General features: G+C 40.4%; 1 protein-coding gene across 2 annotated transcripts in view; it reads right to left on the reverse strand.

Moving 5' to 3' along the window:
- Positions 1-25302, reverse strand: part of DLG5 (discs large MAGUK scaffold protein 5) — a 194605-nt gene that overhangs the window by 50060 nt on the left and 119243 nt on the right. For both annotated transcript variants that reach the window (XM_090057165.1, XM_090057164.1), the window contains exons 6-14: positions 22014-22273; positions 15681-15993; positions 10146-10376; positions 6680-6864; positions 5818-5943; positions 4647-4779; positions 2937-3064; positions 923-1098; positions 372-475 (exon numbers count right to left, since the gene is read on the reverse strand). In XM_090057165.1, the coding sequence (XP_089913291.1) occupies positions 372-475; positions 923-1098; positions 2937-3064; positions 4647-4779; positions 5818-5943; positions 6680-6864; positions 10146-10376; positions 15681-15993; positions 22014-22273 (1656 nt within the window). The remainder of the gene's footprint in view (positions 1-371; positions 476-922; positions 1099-2936; positions 3065-4646; positions 4780-5817; positions 5944-6679; positions 6865-10145; positions 10377-15680; positions 15994-22013; positions 22274-25302) is intronic.

The following is a 25302-nucleotide window of genomic DNA, read 5'->3' on the forward strand; positions in this document are numbered from 1 at the left end:
ATGAGGGGGGAGGGGAGACGATACCACTTGCCTCCCACACTGACTGTTTCCTACTGCTTCCTGCCTGTCTGCAGTGGTTGTGGGCCAGGGGGAATTTAAGACTATCCTCCAAAACACAGATTCTATACATGGAAATTATAACAAATTTATAAATATTCCATGATTAGAATCTAATTATTGGGGGTCATTATAAATTCAAAGTTGTCTTGGATTTGGGTAGATATAGTTAGTTACCAAATGAATAAACGAGGGAAAACATGGTGCAATGAGCCAAATACAGATTATATAGTTGGAGAGTTAGTTAATAAAAGACATATGTCACATTCTAGTTGCAGTAATGAAATTGTAGAGAATATCTTCTTTAAACTTACAGCAATTATTCTGTCTCCCACAGTAAGGGACCCCTCTTTGGCAGCTGGGCTACCAGGCACAAGAGCAGCAACAAACAGTCCATTTTCTAGACTGATTCCACTATCTGAAATCCACAAGATAAACCTGAATTCACTCTTGCATTTCAAATAATTTAAATGCATATATGACTTGTCTGCTTCAAAAAGAAATGCATGTAATAAGAACGCAGTAGAAATTAAGTGGACTTCCTAAAATTGAAAATCCTTTAAACAATGGGGGATAATTTTGGCATAACCAAAACTATTTAACAGATTCTTTCGCTAGAGGGCAAAGATTTGAGAGATTTGACAAGCTTATTCATGTGAACTCCAATATAAGCCTTTATAATAGAGGGTAAACTAAAGAAAAGAAGATTTGTATGAAAAATATTCACTCAAGAAACCTATAATTGAGTCTATTATTTCTTGTTCAGTTAAAAAAACAGCTAATGACAAATCTTACCTGAGATAAACTGTGATGATAAATAAGTAAACTAATATACTGACCCCAAACCTCACTTATATATAATTACCTTTATGGCCAGCAATATTGATGTGCAGAGGTGTTATCATTCTCCCTCCTAAGGACTTTCTTCTTCGCACCACCATATTAATAACTCCTCCTCCATTAAGTACAGCTTTTATAACTTGTTTCTTATCCTTATTAGTAAGATCCACATCATTTATCTTCAGGAGCCAGTCATTTACCCTAGAATGAAAATAAAGGTAAGGAATAAGAATACTTTGCTGCATATAGCAAATATGCAGTTATTAATAGAAGGGCACAAAACAGTTGGCCCTAATACCACCTTGATATGCTAACCCTTTTTTATTTGAAGCCCCTTTGTAAAATTTCTAAGACAGCACGTTTTTTCAGCATCTGGAAATGATTCCAACTAAAACATAGGGCTCATGGTCCCACAACCAGTGCCTTACTAACCCATTTGCCCAAACTGTCTTTTAGTCAATTGACCTTAGCTAGTTATTTCATCAAAAAAAATCTAGTAATGACAATCTCATGAGCTATCTAGTAAACTGTCTCACTTGTCCTGAAATGAAAAAAAAATTCTACTGACACTACAGGAATCAAATACAGGTACATTTCACAAACACTGAAAAAAACAGAACATCCCATGCTTGAAGAGACACTATCCAGCTGTGCGAAGCTTCGGTCGCTGATTTGATTTGGCGGAGATCCAGCCCAATTTGGAAGCTGAATCTCCGAATCGAATCAGGACACCCTTTAATCTCTCTGATATTGAATTGGAACCCTCCAAATTGATTCAGAGAGATTCAACAATTCAGACACAGTCACAGCTTTAAATGTTTTTTCTACATACCTCAAGGTACCAGATGGCTTGTGAATGCTGAGATGCTGGGGGGGATGCAACATCCCACAGGAGCACAAGGGGGGCTCCCCAGCGTGCTCGGCAGCAGACCCAGAAGTGGACCAGAAGCACTTCCGGATCCACCAGGGAGGGCACTGTGGGGCCCCCCCTGCATCCCCCTGGCTCAGTGACTGGTGCCTCCTGGGTCTGAGGGGGCACCTGGGGTCCCCCCACAACCAATCACCAAGCCAGAGAGGCATGCTCCCCTCCCCCAGCACGCTCCCCAGAGGACCAGAAGTATTTCTGGTCCTTTTCTCGGTTTGCCCCCAAGCACATGGAGGGCCTACCCCCTGCACTCCTGTGGGACACTCCATGCGCCCCAGCATCGCAGTGATCACAAGCTGCACCTGGTACCTCAAGTTATGTAGAAAAAACTTTTAAAGCTGGGTCTATGCCCAAAATTGGCATCGAATCTTCAGATTCGGCCGAATTGAATTGGGGACAGTGATCCAAATCAACAAATTGAATCACTGTCCTATTCGGGCCAAATCTGAATCGAATACAGCCTATTTCGCACACTGCTAGTATCCAGAGTAAATGCCAAAAAGAGAAAAAAGTTGGCAAGGGCCAACACTTAAAGCCAGCATGATTTAAAAAAAAAATTTTTTTTCTTAAACAAACCAGTAAGTCCAAAATGGTTTGAATCATTTTTATAATGTACAGAAGCAATCTTTTTCATATTAACATTTGCAGCAAATTCCCCACTGAAGTTACTAAGGTGCTAAATCGCAGCTCTACAATGAGAAAGCTGGACTTCCCAAATTGTTTCAATCTTTTGTTTATAATGAATACTATATTCTTCCACACAATGCATGTTTTTCCCACAAAAAACAGCTGTTGGAAATTGTTGTGCACGTAGTATGTGAGAAATTCAGTAAAAACAGTTCTTGCCAGTTACAGCCAAAAGGGAAACAAAATCTGCAGGCAACTCACAAGGAGTAAAACAATGAGCAGATTCTGCTCCCTGGTTGTTGCTACTCAGGTATTTACTACAAGGAAAGACCTTTTAAAATTTACTCTGCCTTTCAAAAACAAGGTGTACATTACATTCTGGGGCATGCTACATGTGAGAAAATATGGCATGTCAATTAGAACCAAACCAAAATAAAAACTATATTTCAAAGTGGCACGCAAAAAAATCTACCAGGTAGCACATTACCTCAATCGACCATCCGCAATGCTTCCTTTGTCTACTTTGGTAACAAATATCCCGCAGTCTCCAGGGAGGTATGGTTCATTCACACCCTCTGCCACATCAAAACCAAGTGCTTTTAAATCCATATCCTCCTAAAAAAATATTAATATTACAAGTGACTGAAATAATATACAAACTATTTTGCAGCTGTATGTAGGGAGAAAGTACAACTTTGGTACATTTTACTATCCCTTGTTAAGGGTTATAGCCCCAAAATAAGTCCCCCAAAAGTTCTTACCTTTTGTTTAGAATTAATCTTCCCCATTGGATTGTAATTACTTAAATATATTAAAACAACCTTGTTCACTCGAAAATAATTTTAAAAGTCAGAAACTGGTAAAAAAAAGCTGATGTAGCTTGAAGATTACACATGAAAAGGAAAACTGGGTACAAAAGAATAAAGCACCAGATAAAGGAACACAAGAATTTGGACTGCAAATGGAAAGGGTACTAATACTGGTGAGATCAGTAGTCAGATAGGGGTGCACCTAGAAGATACAGTCTCCTGAATGAGATTAATGAGAAATGAATGGACTGGCTCTCCTAGTGGAAAGAGGATAATTGACAAAAATGGAAGCACAGGAAATAATAGTGTAGGATGTGAAAGGGGTAACAGAAATAGTGTTCTAGTCTTGATTACTATTTCCACTGTATTCCTGTAATCAAGACTGGAACACTGAGGATAGACATTGTTCAGGAAAAAAGAAATTCAAGGAAAGATGGTACGCAGTACTGCACATTAATGGACTGTATAAAATACAAAGTGACATTAGTGAAACCAAATTGAGACCAAATCATTTGAGAGAAAGACAGTAGAAGATGGTAATGAGAGAAGCCTGATGTAGACTACCACAGTTGGGTTTATATATGTATAAAGACTACATTACTTTTTTTTAGAGTGACATTCTGTAAGGCAGCCTAAGTAAGAAAACTCTCTTTTTTTCTTTTTTTTTTTAAGGTTCATGGAAGAAATAGCATGACAAGCTAGGGATTGGCTTGGAGTAAGTTGTTAAAGCATAAACATGTTATGCCTGCCAGCAACTTTGAGTTCTTGAGGTAAGTCAGTATGGTTCCTGAGGCATGCTTGAGTTTACATAACAAGGAACTGGCCATGAACACAGATTGGAAATTAAAACATTTTTATCCTCTCTATTCAAAGGAGTGAGGTTGTGGAACTCTTGTAGTAAGATCAAGAGTTAAGAATCTTAAATAGTTTTAGGAGGAAGCTCAATCCGCTCATGAAGGGGATTATATGATGTGGTTGCCTGGAACAGCAGGGAAAAAGAATCAGTAACTCAGAAATTCCCTTCCAATCCAATGTTCCCATTTCCTTAGCATCACTACTAATGTTAACTTGTGCAATTACCCACTATGTTTCTAAAGACTACATTAGTGGTTAAGTGACTTGCCTAACTTACAAAACAAGTTGGCAAAGTTATTTTTGCTTCAGACTTTAGAGTGCAAACTCTTTGCAACAAATCTTTTATGTTAATGGTATTATGCTAATGTTATCTTTTCACGTCTGGTTATGTTATTTATTGCAGATACTGCAATGAAAATAAGTAACTTTTTAAAAATATATATTCAACCATTGGTATTTTTTATAAAATTGTGTGCAAAAGAGTTTCATGTATATTCATTCACAAAAAATGCTAAAGTCATCAGTATACTTACTCTGTCTTTTTCAAACTCCACCACTTCTGTCTCCCATTCCAGAGAATCTGTATCTATGGCTGAATCATGAGAACTATGGGCCATTAACTGCCTAAATCTGGCTTCTTTTTCCAACTGATTCTCCATCTTCTCTCTAAGGAATTAAAACAACCATTTTAGAAGTGCTCCCTTTAGGAGATACAAATGGATTAAATTTTCTTTTTAGGTCCCCTTACTAGTTTACCACTTCAAGGTTTATTAAAATTTGTCCCATCTCTCCATATTGGCAGAAGTCTAAAATGACTTTTAAAAGCTGGGTTTTCTTCATCCTTCACTAACTTTTTCTTACTTCAGATGGACAAAACTTACTTAAGAAAAAAAACCAAAAAAAAGTATAATGCACAGATAGGAGTCTAAAGTGCCTGCCATGAAAGATACCAAATTTTACCCATACTTGAGCTGCTCCATAAAATTAAGGGAGAAATGAGGTGAGATTCCCACTCCAAATAAGATCTGGAAATACATCACACAAGTTTCTTCTCCTTTATAATCCAGTGGGAATTTGGCTGTAATGAACTAAACATTTCAGTGAAAGTCTGATTGTACTGAGAATTTTAAATTGCTTAACTGCATTTCAACAGCTACTCAGTAGCATATATATTCAGAACATTTAAACCTTCTGATTGAACAGTCTGAGCTGAACTGGAGACTAATTAGCAGACTTCTTTTGCCCAACGTCAGCAATTTTACTAACTCTACTGGTCATCTGTAAACTCACGGATTCTATTCTATACAATAGGCACTTAGGCTGAATTTCATTTTGGGGAAAAGTCTGAATACAATGCAGGCAGAAGACTATGACCACCTATTTTATCAGCTCTTGTCAACTTAAATATGAGCCTGAACTTTTTTCTCTATTTGTAATTGGATGGCATCTTTTTCTTTTTTTCTTTTGTTAAGCACTAGAATGAAGACACTATGAAACCTCAGACCATACTTGAAAACTGCAGTAAGCTGAACCAGAGTCAACTCTACTCTGCACTGGGACTACACATTTGGGTTCTTATACACTATCATGCCTGAAAGACAGTGATACAAATGTCCTTTACATAGAAAAGCCTATAGAGTCCATTGATAAAAAAGTTTCTATTGCAAAAGAGTTCCATACATTTAAGTCACTTTTATAACATACTTGAGTTCCTTTAATTCACGGACAGCATCATTTTTTTGCTTTCTCATATCATCCAGGTTGCGGAGAGCTTCAGCCAAGTCGCTTACAGCCCTGTCTCTCTCCCTCCTCAAGTTGTCGCACAAAGTCCTTTAAAAAGACAAGAGGCTTAGGTGAAAATGTTAAAGTTGTAACTTAGTAACTTATGGTATGGAGACTGACACAAGGAAAAGTTGAGTAGGTGACGGGAGGTCAGTCTGACTTGTTTGCATTTGTTGTCAGGTAAAATGAGAGTTTTTGAAGAATTAAAAAATAAACAAATTTGCCTTTATCAGAACACGTAAAAAAAGCTAACATATATTAATGAATTAAGTTATTCTCTGTGTTGCTGTGAAGGAGTTGCATGTTATCTTATATATAGGGAAGCTGAGGAAAAGAGATTAAAGGATTTATGCAGGACGAGACAGAAAGTCCATTGCAGTGCTGGAAAAAAACAAGCAACTCAGCCAATAAAATAGCAATTTTATTCCTAGTTGTCCTCTTTAACCACACAGAAATCCTTCCTCTTATCTAGCAACAGAAGTGATGTAGGTGTTTTGAACTGGATTCTAGGAATGAAGGGAAATAATGCCTTATGGCCATTCTCCTATATGTTGTGAAAGGAGCAAAGTTACTGTGATAACAACAGAGCAGATTGAAAAAATGAGATGCCTTGGAAAATCCTCCCATTATAAAAAGGCGGACCTTTCCTATTAACAAAATACACTGTGATGAAAACATGGATCGGTTCCTAGAAGCTAAAATATATGCTACCAAAAGCCAACTGAGAAGATCAAGAGGACAATAAAAAAAAACAGAACTAGTGTATAGTTTAACATCCATTTACCGTATGCTCTCTCTTTCTGCAACTATCTTGTCCCGCTCCTGAAAGGCCCAGTCTCTCCTACATTTAGCTACTTCTGCTTCTTGCACAGCTTCTTTTAGCTCTTGTGACATAGCCTCATATTGCTTCCGAAGCATTTCAATTTCTTTGTTAGCTCGTTCTATATCCAGTGTAGCAGAATCTTGTATCTAGAAATTCAAAGATAGACAGACAGATAGATAGCAGATATAGATTTTATGTGAAATTCACAGCATAAGTACAAATATTTGGTTTTGTACCTTTACTGAATATGTTTCATGAAGGGCTCAATCCGGAAGTCATTTCTTAAACAAAATTATCCTTTAGGACAGAGATGGGCAAGATGCAGCCTGCTAAGCCATTCTATCCAGCCTGCAGGGCCCCTAAAAAATTTCGAAAATTAATATATCTGCCCCTGGCTGCATGTCATGAGGCCCTCGATGGAAGTCTTCAACTGAAAAACTTGCCAGGGTAAAGATTCAAGAACTTGGTTCAAAACTTTTACTCAAATAGGGGTATCTGATACTCAAAGTCTTGCAGGTCTGGGAAAACCAGAGCTAAGGTTTCTCAAGTTAGAATAAACACACAAAAAATTAATATTTCAGTAATGCCATTTCATGCTCATTGGACAGTTTAGTATAAACAAAAGATGTCTAAGGACATACAGAAATGAGATACTGTACAACGAAGAATTATGTCTATGACACTCTGACGGGCAGCAAAAATCTGGAGTGCATCTACATCTGAGATTCATAATCCCCTAAGGAGAGTTTCACAACACATCCCACTTTTGTTTTAGTTACATGAATCTAAACTCTGAATTTTTAAACAAGATCTGATTTCTTCTTTTAAATGTAGAAGTTGATCCCTTTATCATTCCTGATTCTGAAGACAGGAAACACTGACAAAGGCAAAACTGACTTTAATAGTTTAAACTATTACACTAAAGAGACTTCAATACCTGCAGCACAGGAAGCACACGCTTATACTATTACCACCAGAAGGCAGCACTGATCCTTTAAATAATCATGGACATCCTTATTTTTATAAGCAAGTGCTATTGAATTTAATTAGGCTATTTACATGGGTAAAGATAAGCATGGAGGCCCACAACTAGGCTCCATGTCCTACCCCCTCCCAGCTGCAGATGCCAGCTTCAGGTAGGCCAGGCTGTGCTACAGCCCCAGGTTGGCTTATGGTCCTGCTCTGGGGAGAGAGAGAGAGAGAGAGAGAGGGAAAGCGGGAGTGTGTGTGTGTGTGTGTGCGTGCGTGCGTGCGGACCTCAACAGATCACCAGAACTCACAAACTCACCCTCCATCCTAAATAATTGCTCACTCCTGAGCTAAAGGTATACAGACGAGTCCTATCAATTATAGGGGAGCCAGTCCTGCTAGTAACAATGCTTTTAAATCTATATTCATCCTCAAACATGGGGATTTATGGGCAATGCCATGCAAACTCTGTCCTCCTCCTACCCCATCCCTCCAAAAATATCTAATTCTAATGTACAGCATGAAACAGACCTAGGAAGGCCCAGCCTGCTGATCCATCATTTTCCTTCCCATTCTTCTTTTTCCATACCCCACATCCCTCCACCTCAACCAAAACATTTCTCAAAAAACTGCAAAGTCTGACGCCCACAATTCAGAGTCTATCAAATGCAACTATCAGGATCATTTTGCTGAGGGGGATAAGATGCCCTCAAGATACTTGCCCAAACTTACTTGCATCTCTTCAACATTAGAAATCATGCCTTCCTCCCACATTAGAAGCCATCAAAAAGGAAAACACATTTCTTGCATAATAAGGAAAAAAGTGGGAGGTATGTATTTTCTGTGGCCTGAGCCACAAACAACCAAAACCAAAAAAGGGCTCTGCTCAGTTCTGTTGAATTTTTAATTTCATTGCTCACCCAAATGATGATTCAAGGTTGGAGAATCTACGTAGCATGGCAGGGAATGAGGGTTGGAGGTTTCTTTCTTTGGGGTTTTTTTTTTTTGTGGGGGAAGGGGTTAAAGGGAAGAACAGAGAATCTACTCTGATCAATGGGTAATGCTGCGAGAAAATCATTAAAAAAAAAAAGACAATATTATCTTTATAAAACACCCTAAAAATCCCAATGCAAAAATTACTTTTGTGCCTTTCACAAAACCCAAGAAAGCCAGGATGATATATCTTATTTTATACATATATACCTTTATAGTATAATGACACTACAGTGGTAACATACATTGATCTGTGCAAGACTGCGTACAATACAGCAATATCTTTATCTCGATATAGCTATAAAAGTGCAAAATTAAAATGAATATTCTAACTTTACATAAGAACAAACGCTGACTGGGTTAGACCATAGGTCCATCTTGCCTAGTATCCTATGTTGCAGAGTGGCAGAGAATAATAGATGCTGAAAGAGAGAGTGAGCTGGGTATGACCAGGGTTTTTTCCCCCGCACTGTTTTTCTCTCACTTTCAGCCTCCAGCATGTAAGGTTTAGGAAGTTCTGGAAAACAAAAGACAAAAAAAGCTTTATTTGTTCACTCTATGGCAGCAGTCCCCAACATTTAAGTAGGAGATCACCTTTGGCATTTAAAAAGTAACCCAAGATCTACCATGTGCTGCTGCCACCTCCACGCAGCAGGTAAATCTCTGGGAAGGGAAGTGGGGAGGAGCAGATAGAGGCTGAGGGAGAAAAAATTATTGGGAAGCGCACCTCCCCAGCAGGTAAATCCCACCCAGCTGGCCCCACTGAACTTACCCCTACTCCTGCTTCTGTGGCACTGTCCCTCACTGCAGGGGCCTCGATCCAGCCCTCGCCCCTTCCCTCCCCCATGGACTGACCTGCTGGGGCAGGCGCACGTGTGCACATGAGCACTCAGCCCCCCCACCCCAGTCTCAGATCTACCACAAGAGGCTCCGAGATCTATGACAAGAGGCTCCAAGATCCACTGGTTGGTGACCACTGCTCTATGGTATGTTAGCATTTTGTGTTCCCTCTTTCCTACTCATGTTCATGGCTTCCTTATTTTTTAATGTAAAGGTTTATGAAGAACAGAATGATGTCACATACTTGACATTAATTTTTCCTTTAGAATAGATTAAAAATTGGTAACATGTCAAAAATATGTTATAGACATGAACAGTACTGACTGATCGTTAGCAGAACAACAGAAACCATTACAGATGAAAATAGGTAATCTACAGTTGGACTACAACAATTTATTAACCATCTACCTTTATTAACAGAAATTTAAAGCAAGTCTGACTGAATTTATTTATTTTAAACAATAAGCTTCATCATTCCTCTCTATGAGAAGTACGTGTGCATACATATGGTATTTTCTTTTGACTTGACAAAACGGGTTTTGTGGCAAGATCTTTGAAAGCCTGCCGAACAGAGTTATAACTTCTAAGCTAAAAAGAAAAAGCCATCTATGAAAACAGGCATTACCTGACGAGCTTGATAATATTCCCTTAGAAGATGATCTCTCTGGATGATAGCCTCTGTTCGCTCTTTCCTGGCAACATCTCTTTCTTCCTTCACTGTCTCTATATCCTTGCAAGCTTGATCAAGTTCCTTCTGGGCCTCAGCCTTGTCCTTCACTTCATGACAGTACTTTTCCAGCAACTCATTCCTCTCACAAATTGCTCGATCTCGTTCTACTAGAGCGGAGTTTAACTCCTAAAATGAGATCCATTGTTTGCAATGCATTAAGTACAGAAACAGTATTTCTTCCTTCTGGTTGAACACATTAACACCTTAAAAATCTGTAGTCTACAAGTAATGTTCTGCCAAAGGGGGGAAATTGTATAGCACTGCACGTGTTAAATGAAGAAAGAGAATAACTAGCAATATTAAGTACAGTGCCAGAGAAAAATCTTTAACACCCTGCTGTGTCTAAATAACATAGCAGGCAACTAGGAACACTCATCGTTTTAAGAAGATTACATTTGTTGCAATCCTTCAGGAGTCACAGATACCAGGTCAGGTATAATAAACTCTTACACTGGTGGCTTTATATACAAACACGGCTTTATACAAAAGTTTGCTGCTCCATTTTACAAAATGTGAAGTACACACTTAACTCATGATGTTATTACATTCTTTGATTTTTCAGGGCAATATTTTACAACCTAAGGTGACAATTGCACTATAATTTTCTTTTTATTTTAAAAGAGCTATGAATGTCATTGAGTAAGATACCATAATGTATACTACTAGGAAGAAATACTGCAATAAAAATACAAACTGAGACTCTAGCCATAACAACCACAAACTACGAATCTTAATAAATGGCATTCAATTCAATTGCATTGCATTAAAAAAGAATTAAAAAAAGAAAGCAAGGTGTGAAAGTACTACTCCCAGACCAGTACAACACCATGCAGAAGACTGGTTCAATTCCCAGAGCCAGGTTCGGGCACTATATGCCAGTAACACCAGCTGGGCTATAGAAGCAGCCCTGGGTCCTTCTACACTGGAGCAAAAAACATATTTTTATAATCCAGCTCTCCTATAGTGAGGGTTTTTCTAAAGAGTTTAATTGGAATTTAATTTAATCAATAAATCTCATAGATCATAGAGAAGTAAGGCTGAAAGGGACCTTTTTTCAATCCAGGGTAAGTGATGCCAGAGAGACTACAGGAAGGAATAGTACCTTACACTTTTCAATATGACTTGCTTGATCAATGAGAAAGAAGAGACTCCAAAAGAATGTCCACACCTCATAATAATGTCTCAATGTAGCAAGCAAGATGGACAGGGAGGATGTTCTTATGGAGGAGAGCTATTCAGCTAGAAAAGGTAATTAAAGCTACCTGTCCCTGGAGAAAATATTTTGACAACATTCAGAATGTGAGGAAATTATATGCTTATTTCTAAAAACTCATTTAGATTGGTTGACCAATTCCATAGAAATATTCTCATTTTTCAACATATTCTATAGGTCATTTATAAAAAGAATGCCTCAAAGGGGAAGTTACCTTATTGACTATGTTTACTACAAACATTTCTATTTTAGATGGCATCATTTTGCTGAAAGAACAAAAGGATTTAATCTGTGTTAATGGTGAATTGAACAACTGGGCTCAGATGAATTGTGATGGCATGTAGAAGAAGAAGAATAAAGTAACCTTGATACCTGCACAACAAAATAAAGCTCACTGCCATCCAAAATGGCTGACAAAGTGAGTGTTGTAGATTTCAGCACAGGTGTGGACAAATTAAGCATTTCACTAAAAGTAGAACCGCTGCCTAAAACAGCAGTGGGAAATGCATAAGCAGTTTCAAATCAGAGATCTTTTAGCTGGCCAAACAGTAGATAACCATACATTTCTAAAACCAGAGGAAAGCTTTCAGAGAAAGAGAATGATATTCAGCTCAACAAAATACAGATGACAACTTAAAAAAAAAAAAAAAATCAGATGGAGAATTTTCTACAAAGTCAAAAATTGGGTTCTCTCTGTTGTAACTGCAACACTGGCAAAGTGAAGTATGTGCTTTCCAGCTTTCCCTGAAGCACTGAAATGCGCAAAAGGTTTGCCTTGATCTTACAAAGGGTTCCATGAAAGTCAAGGCATCTTCTTCCATTTGGAAACTACTGACATTTTAATCTATAGGTTCTTGGTCCTCAAATATCTCTAAAAAGAGACATGGCCTCAAGAAGGGAAAGAACAAAATAGACCCACTCTGCCCAATTAAAAAGGAAAATCCTTGGAAGGAAAGTAGTAAAGTTAATATTTAACTATTCCATTCCCTTTTCAGCTTTAAGGGATTAAATACTGTTTATAGCACCACAAGCCATTATTTGCATGTTACAGAAATGGTGCACCGGCAACACAAAAAGTTACCCTTCAGTGAGCCATGGTGTTCAACTGATACTGGTAATCTCGTGCTGTATTGTTATAACAGAAAATTTTGTGCTAAAGGTGGAAACTCGTGTCAGGATTCACTGTTCTATTCCCACCGTGGACTCACTTTATGACCTTGAGTAAATCACTATGTCCAGTTTATGCTGACAGTGGAAACTCAGTTCCTCTGAAAAAAAAAAATCACACTGTTAAACCCTTAAATGTTAAATACAATAAAAGCTTAACTACACTATCAGTTTGTAGCATGGTTTAAATAATATCTGTACAGAAAGGGCATTGTGTTCTTTTGCCATAAAGACATATGGAAGTGACTGATCGTTGTTTTCAGCGTGCAGTTCAGTTTAAAAGCTATAAGATGGGGGCACAGAAAGAACTATTTCAAACGTTTTTATCATATTTCTTTAAATAGTAGTTCATACTTTCATGCCACTGGAAATAGGGTGAATCTGTGAAGACAGAAGCTGTTGAAAGATAAAGTTCAAATCTCTGCTGAAAAAGTTATGCTATTTAGTAAATAGAAACTTCCATATTGTAGTTAATTCTAAAAGGTGCCACTACAGCCATAAACATGGGATAATGATAAGAAAAAATGGGAAAATGCCTTTTATTACTCATTCTGCTTCTGCTGACAAGTATATAAAGTTTGAGGGAAGTGCAATTTCATTTCCATGTAATCAAACTGAGACTGTAGCAGGTTCATGATTATTAACAGGACTACTGTTTGTAGCTGTGACAATATTTTTTAAGTTGTTTCATGTTTGAATAAGCACAAATGCTGTATCAACATACACAGATATACTGTAAGATGAACAGTATATGGATGCAGCGGTGTTTCAAGCAAATACTTAATGACAATAACATCAGTCATAACTGCAAGACATCAGTAGGTGGAGCTATACACCATAGACAGTAACGCAACTGCAACAAACAGTGTAGTCAAATTCACTGTTTATATGGGGTTCTCAAAGATTCCTATTCAAATGGGATTCAAAAGGAAGTTACTCAAGTAATTAATTTTTTATTCATAAGATTTGCCTAGAAATTAAACCCTGTATCATGTATTTCCCTTAGACAATCACATAAAAGCTATTTCAAATGGTCACCATTACATGACAAATCAGAAACAATTCATTCAGAGGCAGAATATCCTTTATATAATAGGAAAAAAATGAAAAAACTTAACTAAAGTGCAAACAGAGTAATACTTTGAAGCAGTTCTAGTATAAATTACTTCAACGTTCTTACTACGCAGGCACAAGAGTGTGCTATGCCCTTAGAAAGTATTCACGAAATGCCTATACAAGAAAATGCATCTATACCCTAGCCAGTAACAAGAAACTTTTCATCATTCTGTGACCTGTCTTTATTCTTTTCTGCTTCAACCAGCCATCCAAATGGACTTTTCAAAACAGGCAGATAGCTACCAAGGAATATTTGTTTTACTTTCTAATCTGATGATTTATGACTACTGGAAAAATACTGACTTGTGTATGCAGCAAATTAAAAGTATTTTAAAAAAACAGAATGATCAAGTTAATACTAGAGGTGCACCAATACATCGGTCCCATATCAGACTGGTGCCAATATAGGGAAAACTGAAAGCATATGAAATCAGCTCTTTTTGCCTCATGCAGCCATGGTCGATAAATGCCTCGAGCATGCACACAGCCACTGCATACACAGGGCCAGGAGCACAGCTCAGCAGCTTGGAGACCAGCATCTGACTAGTAAGTTGTGGGGGAAGGGAAGGGGTGTTGGGGGGGCAGATTGAGGCCCCCACAGTGAGGGAGGAGTGGGGCTGGGGCAGTTGCTGCTCTTCAGGGTAGGACATGGGACAGAGCTGTGAATGGCTAGTTTGGGGGGGGCGTGGAGGTTGAGGCAGCTCCTGCCCTGCATGGAGGTGTGGTGCTTGTGGGGGGGTGCCCCCGAAACCTACATGGTGTGAAGGTGGGCTAAGGGGTGGTGCTGGGATCTTCTTGGCGGGGATGCTAGGGGCAGGCAGCGGTGGAGTTGGAATGGGGGCTACCGGGGGACTATGGCGAATTTTGGGGGGGCTGCAGCCCCTCCCGCCCCACCCCCCCCAGCCCTCCTTCCAGTGCCACCTAGCCCAGCCCCCGCCAGGAAGAGACCAGTACCACCCAGGCCCCAGCTCTCAGTGACAGCCTGCCCTTGCCCTGCACAGATCCAGGGGCACACACCACCCATGCCCTCCTGGAGTGCGTGCAGGGCAGGAACTGCTCCCCATTTCCCCCATGTCCTCCAGATGAGCTGCTCGTGGCTCCATCCCATGCCCTGCCCTGGCTGAGCAGCTGTCTGCCCCAGCCCCACTCCATCCCTCACCATAGGGGCCTCAATCTGCCCACTCCATGCCCCTTTCTTCCCCCCACTGCTTCCCCCACACCAGATTTACCAGCCCCAACATTGGTCTTCAAGCTGCCCAGCTGCATATCTGAATCAGATAGGTATTGGCCGATATGGATCCTTCAAAATTGGCCATGGGTATCAGCCCAAAAAAAAATTTCTGTTGCTGCACCCCTAGTTAATACATTTTACTATTTAGCATCAAGGTCCATATTGGAAATCCCAATAACATGCAAGAAACTTGTCTTTAAAATGTTCAAGAGGATGCTGGAGGTTCAATTTTTGACATAATGCAATTCTAAAAACTCAGTTAACTTTTTTTAAATCATAGCAAAAACCTATCCAATTAAAAACCTATTTAACATCAAAGAAAGTAAATTAAAAAGAATACGGCTGTAACAAATTTTGAACAGATGTGGAATAAGTCGGCAAGTTTATTTTTAATGCAAGTTTTGTTATATTTTTTTAAATAGATGTTCCTGCTGAAAAGCACAAAACGTAGAATGGGGTGGCTCATTAAAAGGAAGAATTTCTAATGAGCTTCACAGAACGGGTCATATTTCAACTGGCAAGCACTCTATTCAAATTCTAAATGTAATACTAAAGTGCCAGAAAAGCATCAGCAGAGATTATCCTCTGCAATGTAGCACTGTTTCGTGTTAATGTGTCTCTCACATAACTGGTTACAAGGAAGCACTTGTAAAGATTTTTTATTACTCCCACCTGCCCCCTTACCAAAATGGTTCATTGGTACCTGTCTTAGGGCTTCCATTTCTTCACTAGCCACTCTTTTCTCTGAGGAAGTATTCTTCAGTTTGGACTCCGCAAGTTCCAGCTCAGTTTGAAGTTTATCCACCTCTTTGATTACTTGGTCTCTCTCACTCATTATGAGGCGATACTCATTGAAAACAGAGTCTCTCTCTTCCTTGTACTTCTCTGCATCCTTTGTTGCCTTCAACTGCATTGTTTTGAACCGTGTCACCTCTGACTGTAATCGCTCCATCTCCCTCTGCATCTCCTTGTTCTGCACAGTGGATTTGCTTAGCTCCTGCTGTACTGACTCAAACCTTGGAAAAAAAGACACAAAGGTACTTCCATCATTCTACATTTTTTCTTTTCCCATTTCACTATAGAATTTTAAAACTGCACTATTTTTCAACCAAGTCTGCCTTCTCTCTTCAGAACTATAGTCCATCAAGCCAGGATCTACCTCCAGTCTAATGATATTGAAAATTTGGGGTTGTTATAATGGTTGGGGCTACAAGTTTTTGACCAATAAAGGAAAAAAGCGATATGAGGTAAGACTTGGGAATTCAGAAAGAACAAGGTATAAAATGGAAATCAGAAATATTACAGAAAACAGCTGGTGTATAAATCAGTACGCTCTCACCCGAAATAAATATATTTCGCTTGAGTCCATTCAGTGCAGAAGAAAAGCAGCAGCAGAGAGAAAAAATGGGGTCCCAGATAAGGATGTAAAAAGTGTCAGAAAGTCCTTCTGTGATCATTGCAGATCACCTCTCTTATGGATACAGACCCCAACAATTAAAACAGTTTGCTTCAATTTATATACAAGAGAAGTACAAAAAATAAAGTGGAGCATGCTCTGAGTCACCTTGCATAGCAAAATAAAGGGAAATCCAGGGCAACTGAAAGATAATCAATTTTAACTGACACAAGCAGCAATTTTTAAAGATAACACATGGAAAACTTGTGGAACTTATTGCCAGTTTGGTATTTTAGGGCAGAAAATTAATTAGATTAAAAAGAATTAATCTCCACATGAATGACAAGAACAGCCACAGGTGTGTTATATATATATCTATACTGATGTTAATACAGATATGGATATATCTCTCTCTCTGTACTTGTGGGGCATGAATCAACACAGCTGGAAAATAGGAAGAAACTTTCTATGAGCTAATTACACCATAAACTTGCAATGAGAGATTCCTTTGTATATTCTTCCTTCCTTTTTGAAGCTATTGGTTACTTCCCCTCTCAGTGACTAAGTCTTGTCCAGTATGCCAACTCCTATAAGCTCCTGGCATATTTTGTCTTGAATTCACACCATACCATGTTATGAAAATAGCTCTTGCCCAAGCCAGACTTCCTGTTCTATCCACAGAGTCAGAGCAACATGTGGAGCTGCTGTTACAAGAAATGACTGGCTGAACTACAGTAAAGGCCGATTTTGTGAATGGTGGCCAGTGCCTCAATGACACACTGATTATTTTCATGCTACTTTTAGCAATCAGTTTCCTAGCCAGTAAAATGTATTTTTTAGGAGTGCACCAATAAAGATTTTCTTAGCTGATACTGATAGCCAATGATTAACCAACCATATTGGCCAATGCGGATCCAATAACCAATATTTAGTAATAGTGCAAGGCATCTTAAACTACTGACATAAATAAACCTCTTTGTTTGTTTGTTTTGCATTTATAAACACACATGCTCCAGCCCTTGATGAGGATGCAGGTGAATGCCTTATTTCCATGCACCCCTCACTCACGGCTCCTACCTCCAGCCCTGCTCCCCATGCTGCCGACCCAGGTGGGCAACATGGACCCTCATGCAGACAGCAGTGTCGGGTGCATCTAGAGCCCCAAAGCAAGCCGCTGCCTGAGTGCCGGTGGGCCCTGTGCAGCCAAGCTCCTGTGACTGCTAGGGAGAAACCACTTTCACAAAGGTGCACAGTGGAGCCAGATTTCCCTCAAGCTGCGCCTTATCCTGTCCATGCACAGCCCAATATTTCTGTGGTGGCCCCAGTGGTCAGGCCCCTGCTCTGCATGTCATGGCAGCAGCAGCAGGAGCCAGTAACAGTCCCTTTGATGCTGAGCACGGTGCCCTATGACCATTCCCTGGTGCCCCCGTCCATTGCTTGCCAAGACCTGTAGTCTGCCATGGGTTCAAGCCAGTGGCAGAGTTTGGGGACTGGACTACCTGCCAGGGTGCTCCAGGCAGATGGCTAATTATCAGCTACAATGACCAAATAAAGCCAATAACATTTTTCCTTTTATCAGTGTTGATCCGATAGCCAACCAATATAATGGCGTACCCCTAGCATTTTTGACTTTAGGAAAAGAAACTGAGACTGATCCAGTGAACACCCAGTGAATCAACATCCAGTAATCATGTACTTGCTTTAAAAAAAAGTACAAGAGGAATAAAAACAGAAGAAATTACTCAATCTAATTAATCTGCTTGCACATACTTCCAAGAAACAGGGCTGTATTTCCCAACATCTTCTCTGACTTTATGTTTGTTCACTGTTAAGCCTGTGCAACAGACTTTGCAAGAAACTTCAGTTCTTCATAAGATCTCTTTTTACTCAGTATACAGTAGTGGTTTTGAACCTAGACTTGATGGCCCAGGTGGCCCCTTCCTGTTTTATGTTCCTATTTCACATGCCATGACATTATGTAAATCCAGGCAGGTAGATAATAGAATTTAGGTAGGAGACAGGCCATAGCATTTACTACTTCTCCATGTGGGGTGTTCTGTAGGACAGGTCTAGAACAAGGATGTTCCATGCCTCTGTCAATGCCACCCGAATTTCAACATCCCTCACATGCGGCAAGTTATGCAGTAGCATAACTAGGACTGGGCGAGTGGGGCATTAGCTCTGGGAACCAATTTAGAAGGGATGTTCACGCTGTGGGGGCTGCTGCAGCTGGAGTACAGGGAGCTCATTTCTCAGCTACAGCTGCCCAAGCCCATGCTACTGTCATAGCAGTATTAGCAGCAGCCACTACCACCAGAATGCAGAAACTGTTCCATAGTAGGTGAGATTTCCCCACCTCCCCCATTCTCTAGTACTTAGCACAATACCTGCCTCCCCTTCCCTCTCCCTCATCTCTACCTGGGGCATCAAAATAGTTAAGATATGCCCTTCATGCAACTTCACACACCTCCAGGAGTCCAATCATCCTGTGTAAAAAAGTATGACATGTTTTTCTTCATCAATTTTCAACTGAGGTATGTCACACCCGCATAAATCACATTGAAAAAATATATCTACGCAGGAAACATCTTCCTCCATTGATAAAGAGGCCTAGATTCACAGGATAATGGGAGGTACTTGGAAAAAGTATGTGTCAATCCGGGATGTTTGTCTCTGACCTTTTGAACAGACTGTGGCTAGCCTTCATCTCTGAAAACAGAGACTTCAACCATCTGTAGACTCTCTTCTCAGCCTTAGTTATACAGTTATTCCTTTGTCAGTAATGATGTATGCTTTAACGAAAGCCAGGAACAGATTAGGAGTAAGTGGGTGTATCTACACAACACATTTTCTACGGAGTTTCTTTATCAGCATCTACACATGAAGTGCTGTTAGGATGGGGTAAACTAATTAACTCCACCACAAGTTAGCACTTGTAAACACAAGTACTATCCTGTGGTGGAGGTTTTTTTGCTCTGCAGCAATATACATGTAGAGGGCTGCCTAGGGCATAAGGGTGCCCCAGTGCAGGGTTAGCCACAGCAGGTACCCCCCAAACTGAAGCACCCTCGTAACCCCAGCCAGCCCCTCTGCAGCATGGTTTCATAGTTGATCTGCTTAGGTCCCTTCAGACCCTACCAAGTCCGACCCCCTGCCATGGGCAGGAAAGAATGCTGGGGTTAAACAACCCTGGCTAGGCGACTGTCTAGCCTCTTTCTGAAGATCCCAAGGGTAGGGGCAAGCACACCTTCCCTAGGAAGTTGGTTCCAGCTCCTAGCCGCCCTGACAGTGAAGTAGTGCTTCCTGATGTCTAGCCTGAACCTACTCTCAGTCAGCTTACGGCCATTATTCCTTGTAACTCCTGGTAGTGCTCGGGAGAACGGGGACTCTCCCATTGCCTGCAGGTCCCTCTTGGCAAATTTGTAGGTGACCACAAGATCCCCTCTCAGCCTTCTTTTGTGGAGGCTGAACAGGTTCAGGTCCTGTAGCCTCTCCTCATAGGGTCTGCCTTGCTGCCCCCTAATCATGCGAGTGGCCCTCCTCTGGACTCTCTCTACACTATCCACATCCCTCCTGAAGTGCGGCACCCAGAACTGGATGCAGTACTCCAACTGCAGCCTGGCCAATGTTACACAGAGGGGGAGGATCACCTCCTTGGACCTGCTTGTGATGCATCTACGGATGCATGACAAGGTGTGGTTAGCATTCCTTACTGCGTTCCCACATCGGCGGCCCATGTTCATTTTGGAATCAACAGTGATTCCAAGATCCTTTTCTGTCTCTGTGCTGACGAGAAGGGAGTTCCCCAGCATGTAGGTATGCTGCTGGTTTTTCCTCCCCAGGTGCAATACCTTGCATTTGTCCTTACTGAAACCCATCCTATTCTCATCCGCCAAGCTCTGTAACCTGTCCGGATCTAGTTGTAGCCTGTCCCTCTCTTCTAGGGTGCTCACTGCTGTCCACATCTTAATGTCATCTGCGAACTTGAACAAGGTGCTTTTCACCCCCCTCGTCCAAGATGCCGATGAAGATATTGAACAGTGGGGGCAGGAGGACCAAGCCCTGGGGGGCCCCACTGCCCACGTCCCTCCAGGTCAAAAATGACCCGTCCACCACCTCTCTCCGGGTGCGGCCCTTCAGCCAATTTGCGACTCATCTGACTGTGTAGGTGTTGACACCACAGTTGCCTAATTTTTTTTTAATAAGGATGGGGTGAGAGACAGTGTCGAAGGCCTTCCTAAAGTCCAGAAAGACTACATCCACCGCGACACCTGCATCCAGGGCTTTAATGACCTGGTTGTAGAAGGCAACCAGGTTGGTCTGACAGGACCTGCCTCTAATGAACCCATGCTGATTGCCTCTAAGCATAATCTCCCCTGCTGGTCCCTTGCAGATGTGCTCCTGGATAGTTTTCTCAAAGAGCTTCCCCAGGACCAAGGTAAGACAAATGGGCCTATAGTTTCCTGGGTCCTCTTTCCTCCCTTTTTTGAAAATGGGGACCACACTGACCCTTTTCCAGTCCTCTGGCACCTCACCAGAGCACCACGAGTGCTCGTAAAGCTGTGCCAGGGGTCTCGCAATGACCTCTGCCGGTTCCCTCAGCACTCTGGGGTGGAGATCGTCAGGACCTGCTGATTTGAACACCAGAAGATCCCTGACTAGGTCCTCACTGACCTTGGGCCTGGCTGCGCCTTCCCTAGGTCCGTCCGAATTCCCAGTGAGGGGGATGTCCCTGTCCCCGCTCAGAAAAGCCAGATCGGTAAGCCAGATCAGAGCAGGCCTGGGAGTGGCTGATCCTTCAGGCTTCCTGCCATACTGGGCTGCTCTGACCTGGTTCAATGTGCTGCAGTCCCAGCAACATGTTCAAATGTAGCACTCAGAAGCAATAAACTCCAGTAAGATATGTGTAGAGGTGCCAAGTAACATGGTGCTAGAAATACCTGTGTCCACTTTGTGCTGATGCAGAGACCACTGGTACTACCTCTGAAAACCAGGCAAATATTTCTCTATAAAGGAGATTCAAAGAGCACACCCTGTTCAGCGTGTCCTCATGCATGTTGAGGCCAAGGGACAGCGCTAATCTAGATGAATACAGCCTTGGATTCCATTACAGGTCATGAAGATTTTCACTATGCTTGAGGTCGTCTTCATTGACCATTAGCAGAACAGAAACTCTACCTGGCAGGTTGCTTATGCTACAAGAGACTTGTCATCCATTAAGCCTGAAGTTCATTAAACCAAGCAGATAAACCTCTCACTTTTTCAAGTTTGGAACCTGGGATATACCTTTGATCCTATTACCACAGGCAGGAGGCAAGCATGATTCTAAAAGCAAAATAAACCCCAAAGGATTTTATGTTTTCTTATACAAAACTGAAGGCTAGTTCATACAGGCCTTCAGACTAAGATATAAAACTACTGTCCTCGAAAAGATTGTGCAGGACAGTGTTTTACCAACATACCTCTCCCCCACAATGCTTTCCAGTCCCCCTTTATATGGCCTTTTTTGCATGGCTATTAATATGCATTTACTGTACATACACACATGGTTATTGAAATGTTTGTGAAGCTGCCCCAGTAAAAATGCCACCTAGTGTCACCAACACACTACATAAGAAATACCTGAAAAACTGACTCTACCTTCTAAGAGAAGAGGAATACTGTTGCTGGAAATGTATTGCTGTATCTCTCTGCTTCATTAACATATCGATCTGCTTCTGAAGGCGTCTGTTTTCCTCCTCTGCCTGTTCTAGACGGCTAAGGTCTGTATTGTGACTTGCTATTTTCTCATTGTACCGTTTCCTTAATGCATCATAATCCTTCTTCACACCCTCCAGTTTATCCATTGCTGTATCGTAGAGTTTATTTAGTATCTCTGATGAGCCATTTTGTTTCATAACCTAAAAAAGAAATGAAGTATGATTTTGATAAAAAGGTAACAAAAAATAATGCCCATAAGAGGTACAGATCTACCTATTTTACCTACTATCAGAGAAAGAAAAGTTCTTGCAGTTGCTTTTAGCTGTGAGGTTTCACCCTTGGCAGTGGTGGGACAGAAGTAGGGAGGAGAGGGAGAGGAGGGGGAAGCAAATGGAATTTTCTTATACCTGGATGCAAATGGGGGTTGGGAAGCACAACTGACATTTCCTGGATGGTTCTCTCTCCTGGGTGAGAGGCAGAGAAGCAGAAGTGAAGGGAGATGGGAAAGGGGAGGAAGAGTGGGGGAGTTTTCAAATTTTAGAATGCCTTTGGGGGGAGAAGGGGGGCTGGTTTGAGTTTTTTCCCCTGATCAGTGGGTTATTTGTTGTTTATTCTAAACTGCCCTGAGCCTATCTGGATGCCACGGGACATAAAACTAACTGCTACTACTACAACTAGTACTACTACTATGAAAATCACAGCAGGCCTGTTTACATCTAAAACTACTTAATTTTTGTATACTACTTTTCTCCTCAAACTTAATGTTCAAGAAAAAACAAATCTTTAAACTGAACTACCCACTTATAAAAGTGAATCTTTCTACATACAATATTTTTATCTTTGGATTTGTAAATTTGTGTGCAATACTGCACCCATATGAGTAGTCCAAAAAAGTAGCTTGTCTTAATCCAATAAAATAACTTTCAATTAAAAATAAACATACAATCAGGATAAAAAGTAACTAAAAGGTGCCAACAGTCTTATCAATGGAGCTTTTGAACAAATTGGATAATTTGCTGGTACAAAACAACTCTTAAAACAATGATTAACTCAGTAATGTAGTAGCGGTAATTTAGAACATTACCACAAAGTAGCATTCAGCAAAATGGCCAATCTTTATAATCACACTAGCAGTTACTCCAGCAATTTATATTTGAAGAGATTAAACGTTAATTTAGATACAATCTATACACAATCAAAAATGAATATTCATCCACAATAAAAAAGGTATTTAATCCAAAATCTACACATTTAGTGCATGCGTTCAGAAAACCATTAATAAATATTAATAGGGACAACAACATGTTATGTTGACATGAATCTAATTTGGCTTAACCTAGATAGATTTAAAACTTCTAGACAACCTGAACAAAAGGACTGCTTCCACCAAATTAAAAAAAAACACACATTGATTTTAAAATAAACAAAAAATATTTATCTCAGCTTTCATTTCATGTAACACAAGAGAAAAGAGAAATCTTGTAGACCACTTTCCATCTCATTTACAGTTATGCAGACCACCACCATAGCATTTGGAATTGGCCAGCTTTCCCTTGGCATGTATCATTATTACTAGCTCCCAATTTCCTGGTGCTTGAGCTTCAGGCGACTGAGCACTGAAAAGTCTCGATGCCTGAAGAATTAGCTTCACCTATTATGAGACTGCCAGCTCTCAGCAGACCACCAGTTGCCCACAGACTGCTGGTAACAGCTGACCTTGTATCCCCACAAGAGAAAGTGAGTCCCTTTTAACTAACCTACATGGGCAAAAACATCTAGTGTCAAAACTGAGCTGTTTGACTTCCAGTGAAGCTGACAAATGGATGTTAAAAGGCCTCTAGTTTAGGCAACTTAGCAAAATATTTAAGATAGGTATGTGTTTTCAGTTAGCCAACATAACTGCCTTACTGAACTGAGCCCTAGGCTCCATAGCCTTATATGGCTCCATATATTGGAAATCGTTTAAGCATTTTTGTATCTATCCCTATTCACAAAATGTTGTTGGGGTTTTCTTTTTGGTTGGTTGGTCTTTTGGTTTGGTTTTTATAATACTGGAACTCCGTAGTTTTAATGTCAAGCACATGCTTAAGAACCCTTCCTGGACTAGGGCCTTAATCATCACTGAACTACCTAAGAAAAACAAAACAAACAGTACTTGGGGCTAAATATTTGATACTCCCAGGGAGAAAAAAATTTTCCCACAGCCTAAAAGATAAGAAACCCTTTCTTGTTGAGAACATCTATACAATTATCTGATGCATCTAACAAAATATGGAGACAAGGCCAAAGATGCCAGGAGTTTTAGTACATTTAAAATAAAGACACTAAAACACACATGGGGGCTTGGAAGGGAGAGGAAAAGAAAATCTCACATACAGGAAGCACAGCAATATGGAAGATCTTCTATCCAAAACCCTACTATAAGGAGGAATACATAGTCTCAGCTGGAATAAAGGGGACACCCATGACAATAGAAAGCCTTACGTTTCTGCTGCTCATGTGTAAGCCAGTCTGCTGCTGCACAGTACAATAATGGCTATCCCATGCTAGGAGTAATCTGTTCAAAAGTGTCTGTTCCCTCTCACAGTTGGAAAGCTGTTTTGCTACAGTCTGATGATGGAGTGACACGTCATACGTCAACAAAAATAGAACATCATTAATCTGGATGAGAACTAACAAAGCCAAGTCAAGAATCTTGATGACATCTCCTCAAGACAACACAATTCAGTTTGCCATGCCAAAAGAAGCCACAGTGGTTTCCCATGAAGGGTAAAAGACAACATTTTGTTTTAAAAAAGTAATCATGAAGTTTCCTAGGATTGAATTACTTTACAAAAATCATGTAATGATTACTCCAGTATTGCACAGAGCAATCTCAAATTAAAGGACTAACATTAAGACCATGGGCCCTTCTACAGTAGGCTTTATTTTTCCATTTTCCAGAATAAGTAATGAAGGCACAGACTGATTACGTAGATTGCTTAAACTTATAACAGCACCACTGATTCCTGATGTAAACCCAGATTTCTTTTCTTTTCCTTTTTTATTTTATTTAGGAAACTATAGAAACAGCACTCTAACACTGCAGTAATAATACATAGGAACTGCATGAGTTATTACATATTTACGAAGGAAATAATATACAGCAATTTCTATAACTTATCATCTATACCATCAATGTTAGCTGGAACTGCCTCACTTCTTTATATCATGTAGCCGGAAAAATAAT

Source organism: Crocodylus siamensis, chromosome 7 (assembly GCF_052110815.1).
Source record: "Crocodylus siamensis isolate JL-2025a chromosome 7, ASM5211081v1, whole genome shotgun sequence".
In the NCBI taxonomy this organism is placed as follows: domain Eukaryota; kingdom Metazoa; phylum Chordata; order Crocodylia; family Crocodylidae; genus Crocodylus; species Crocodylus siamensis.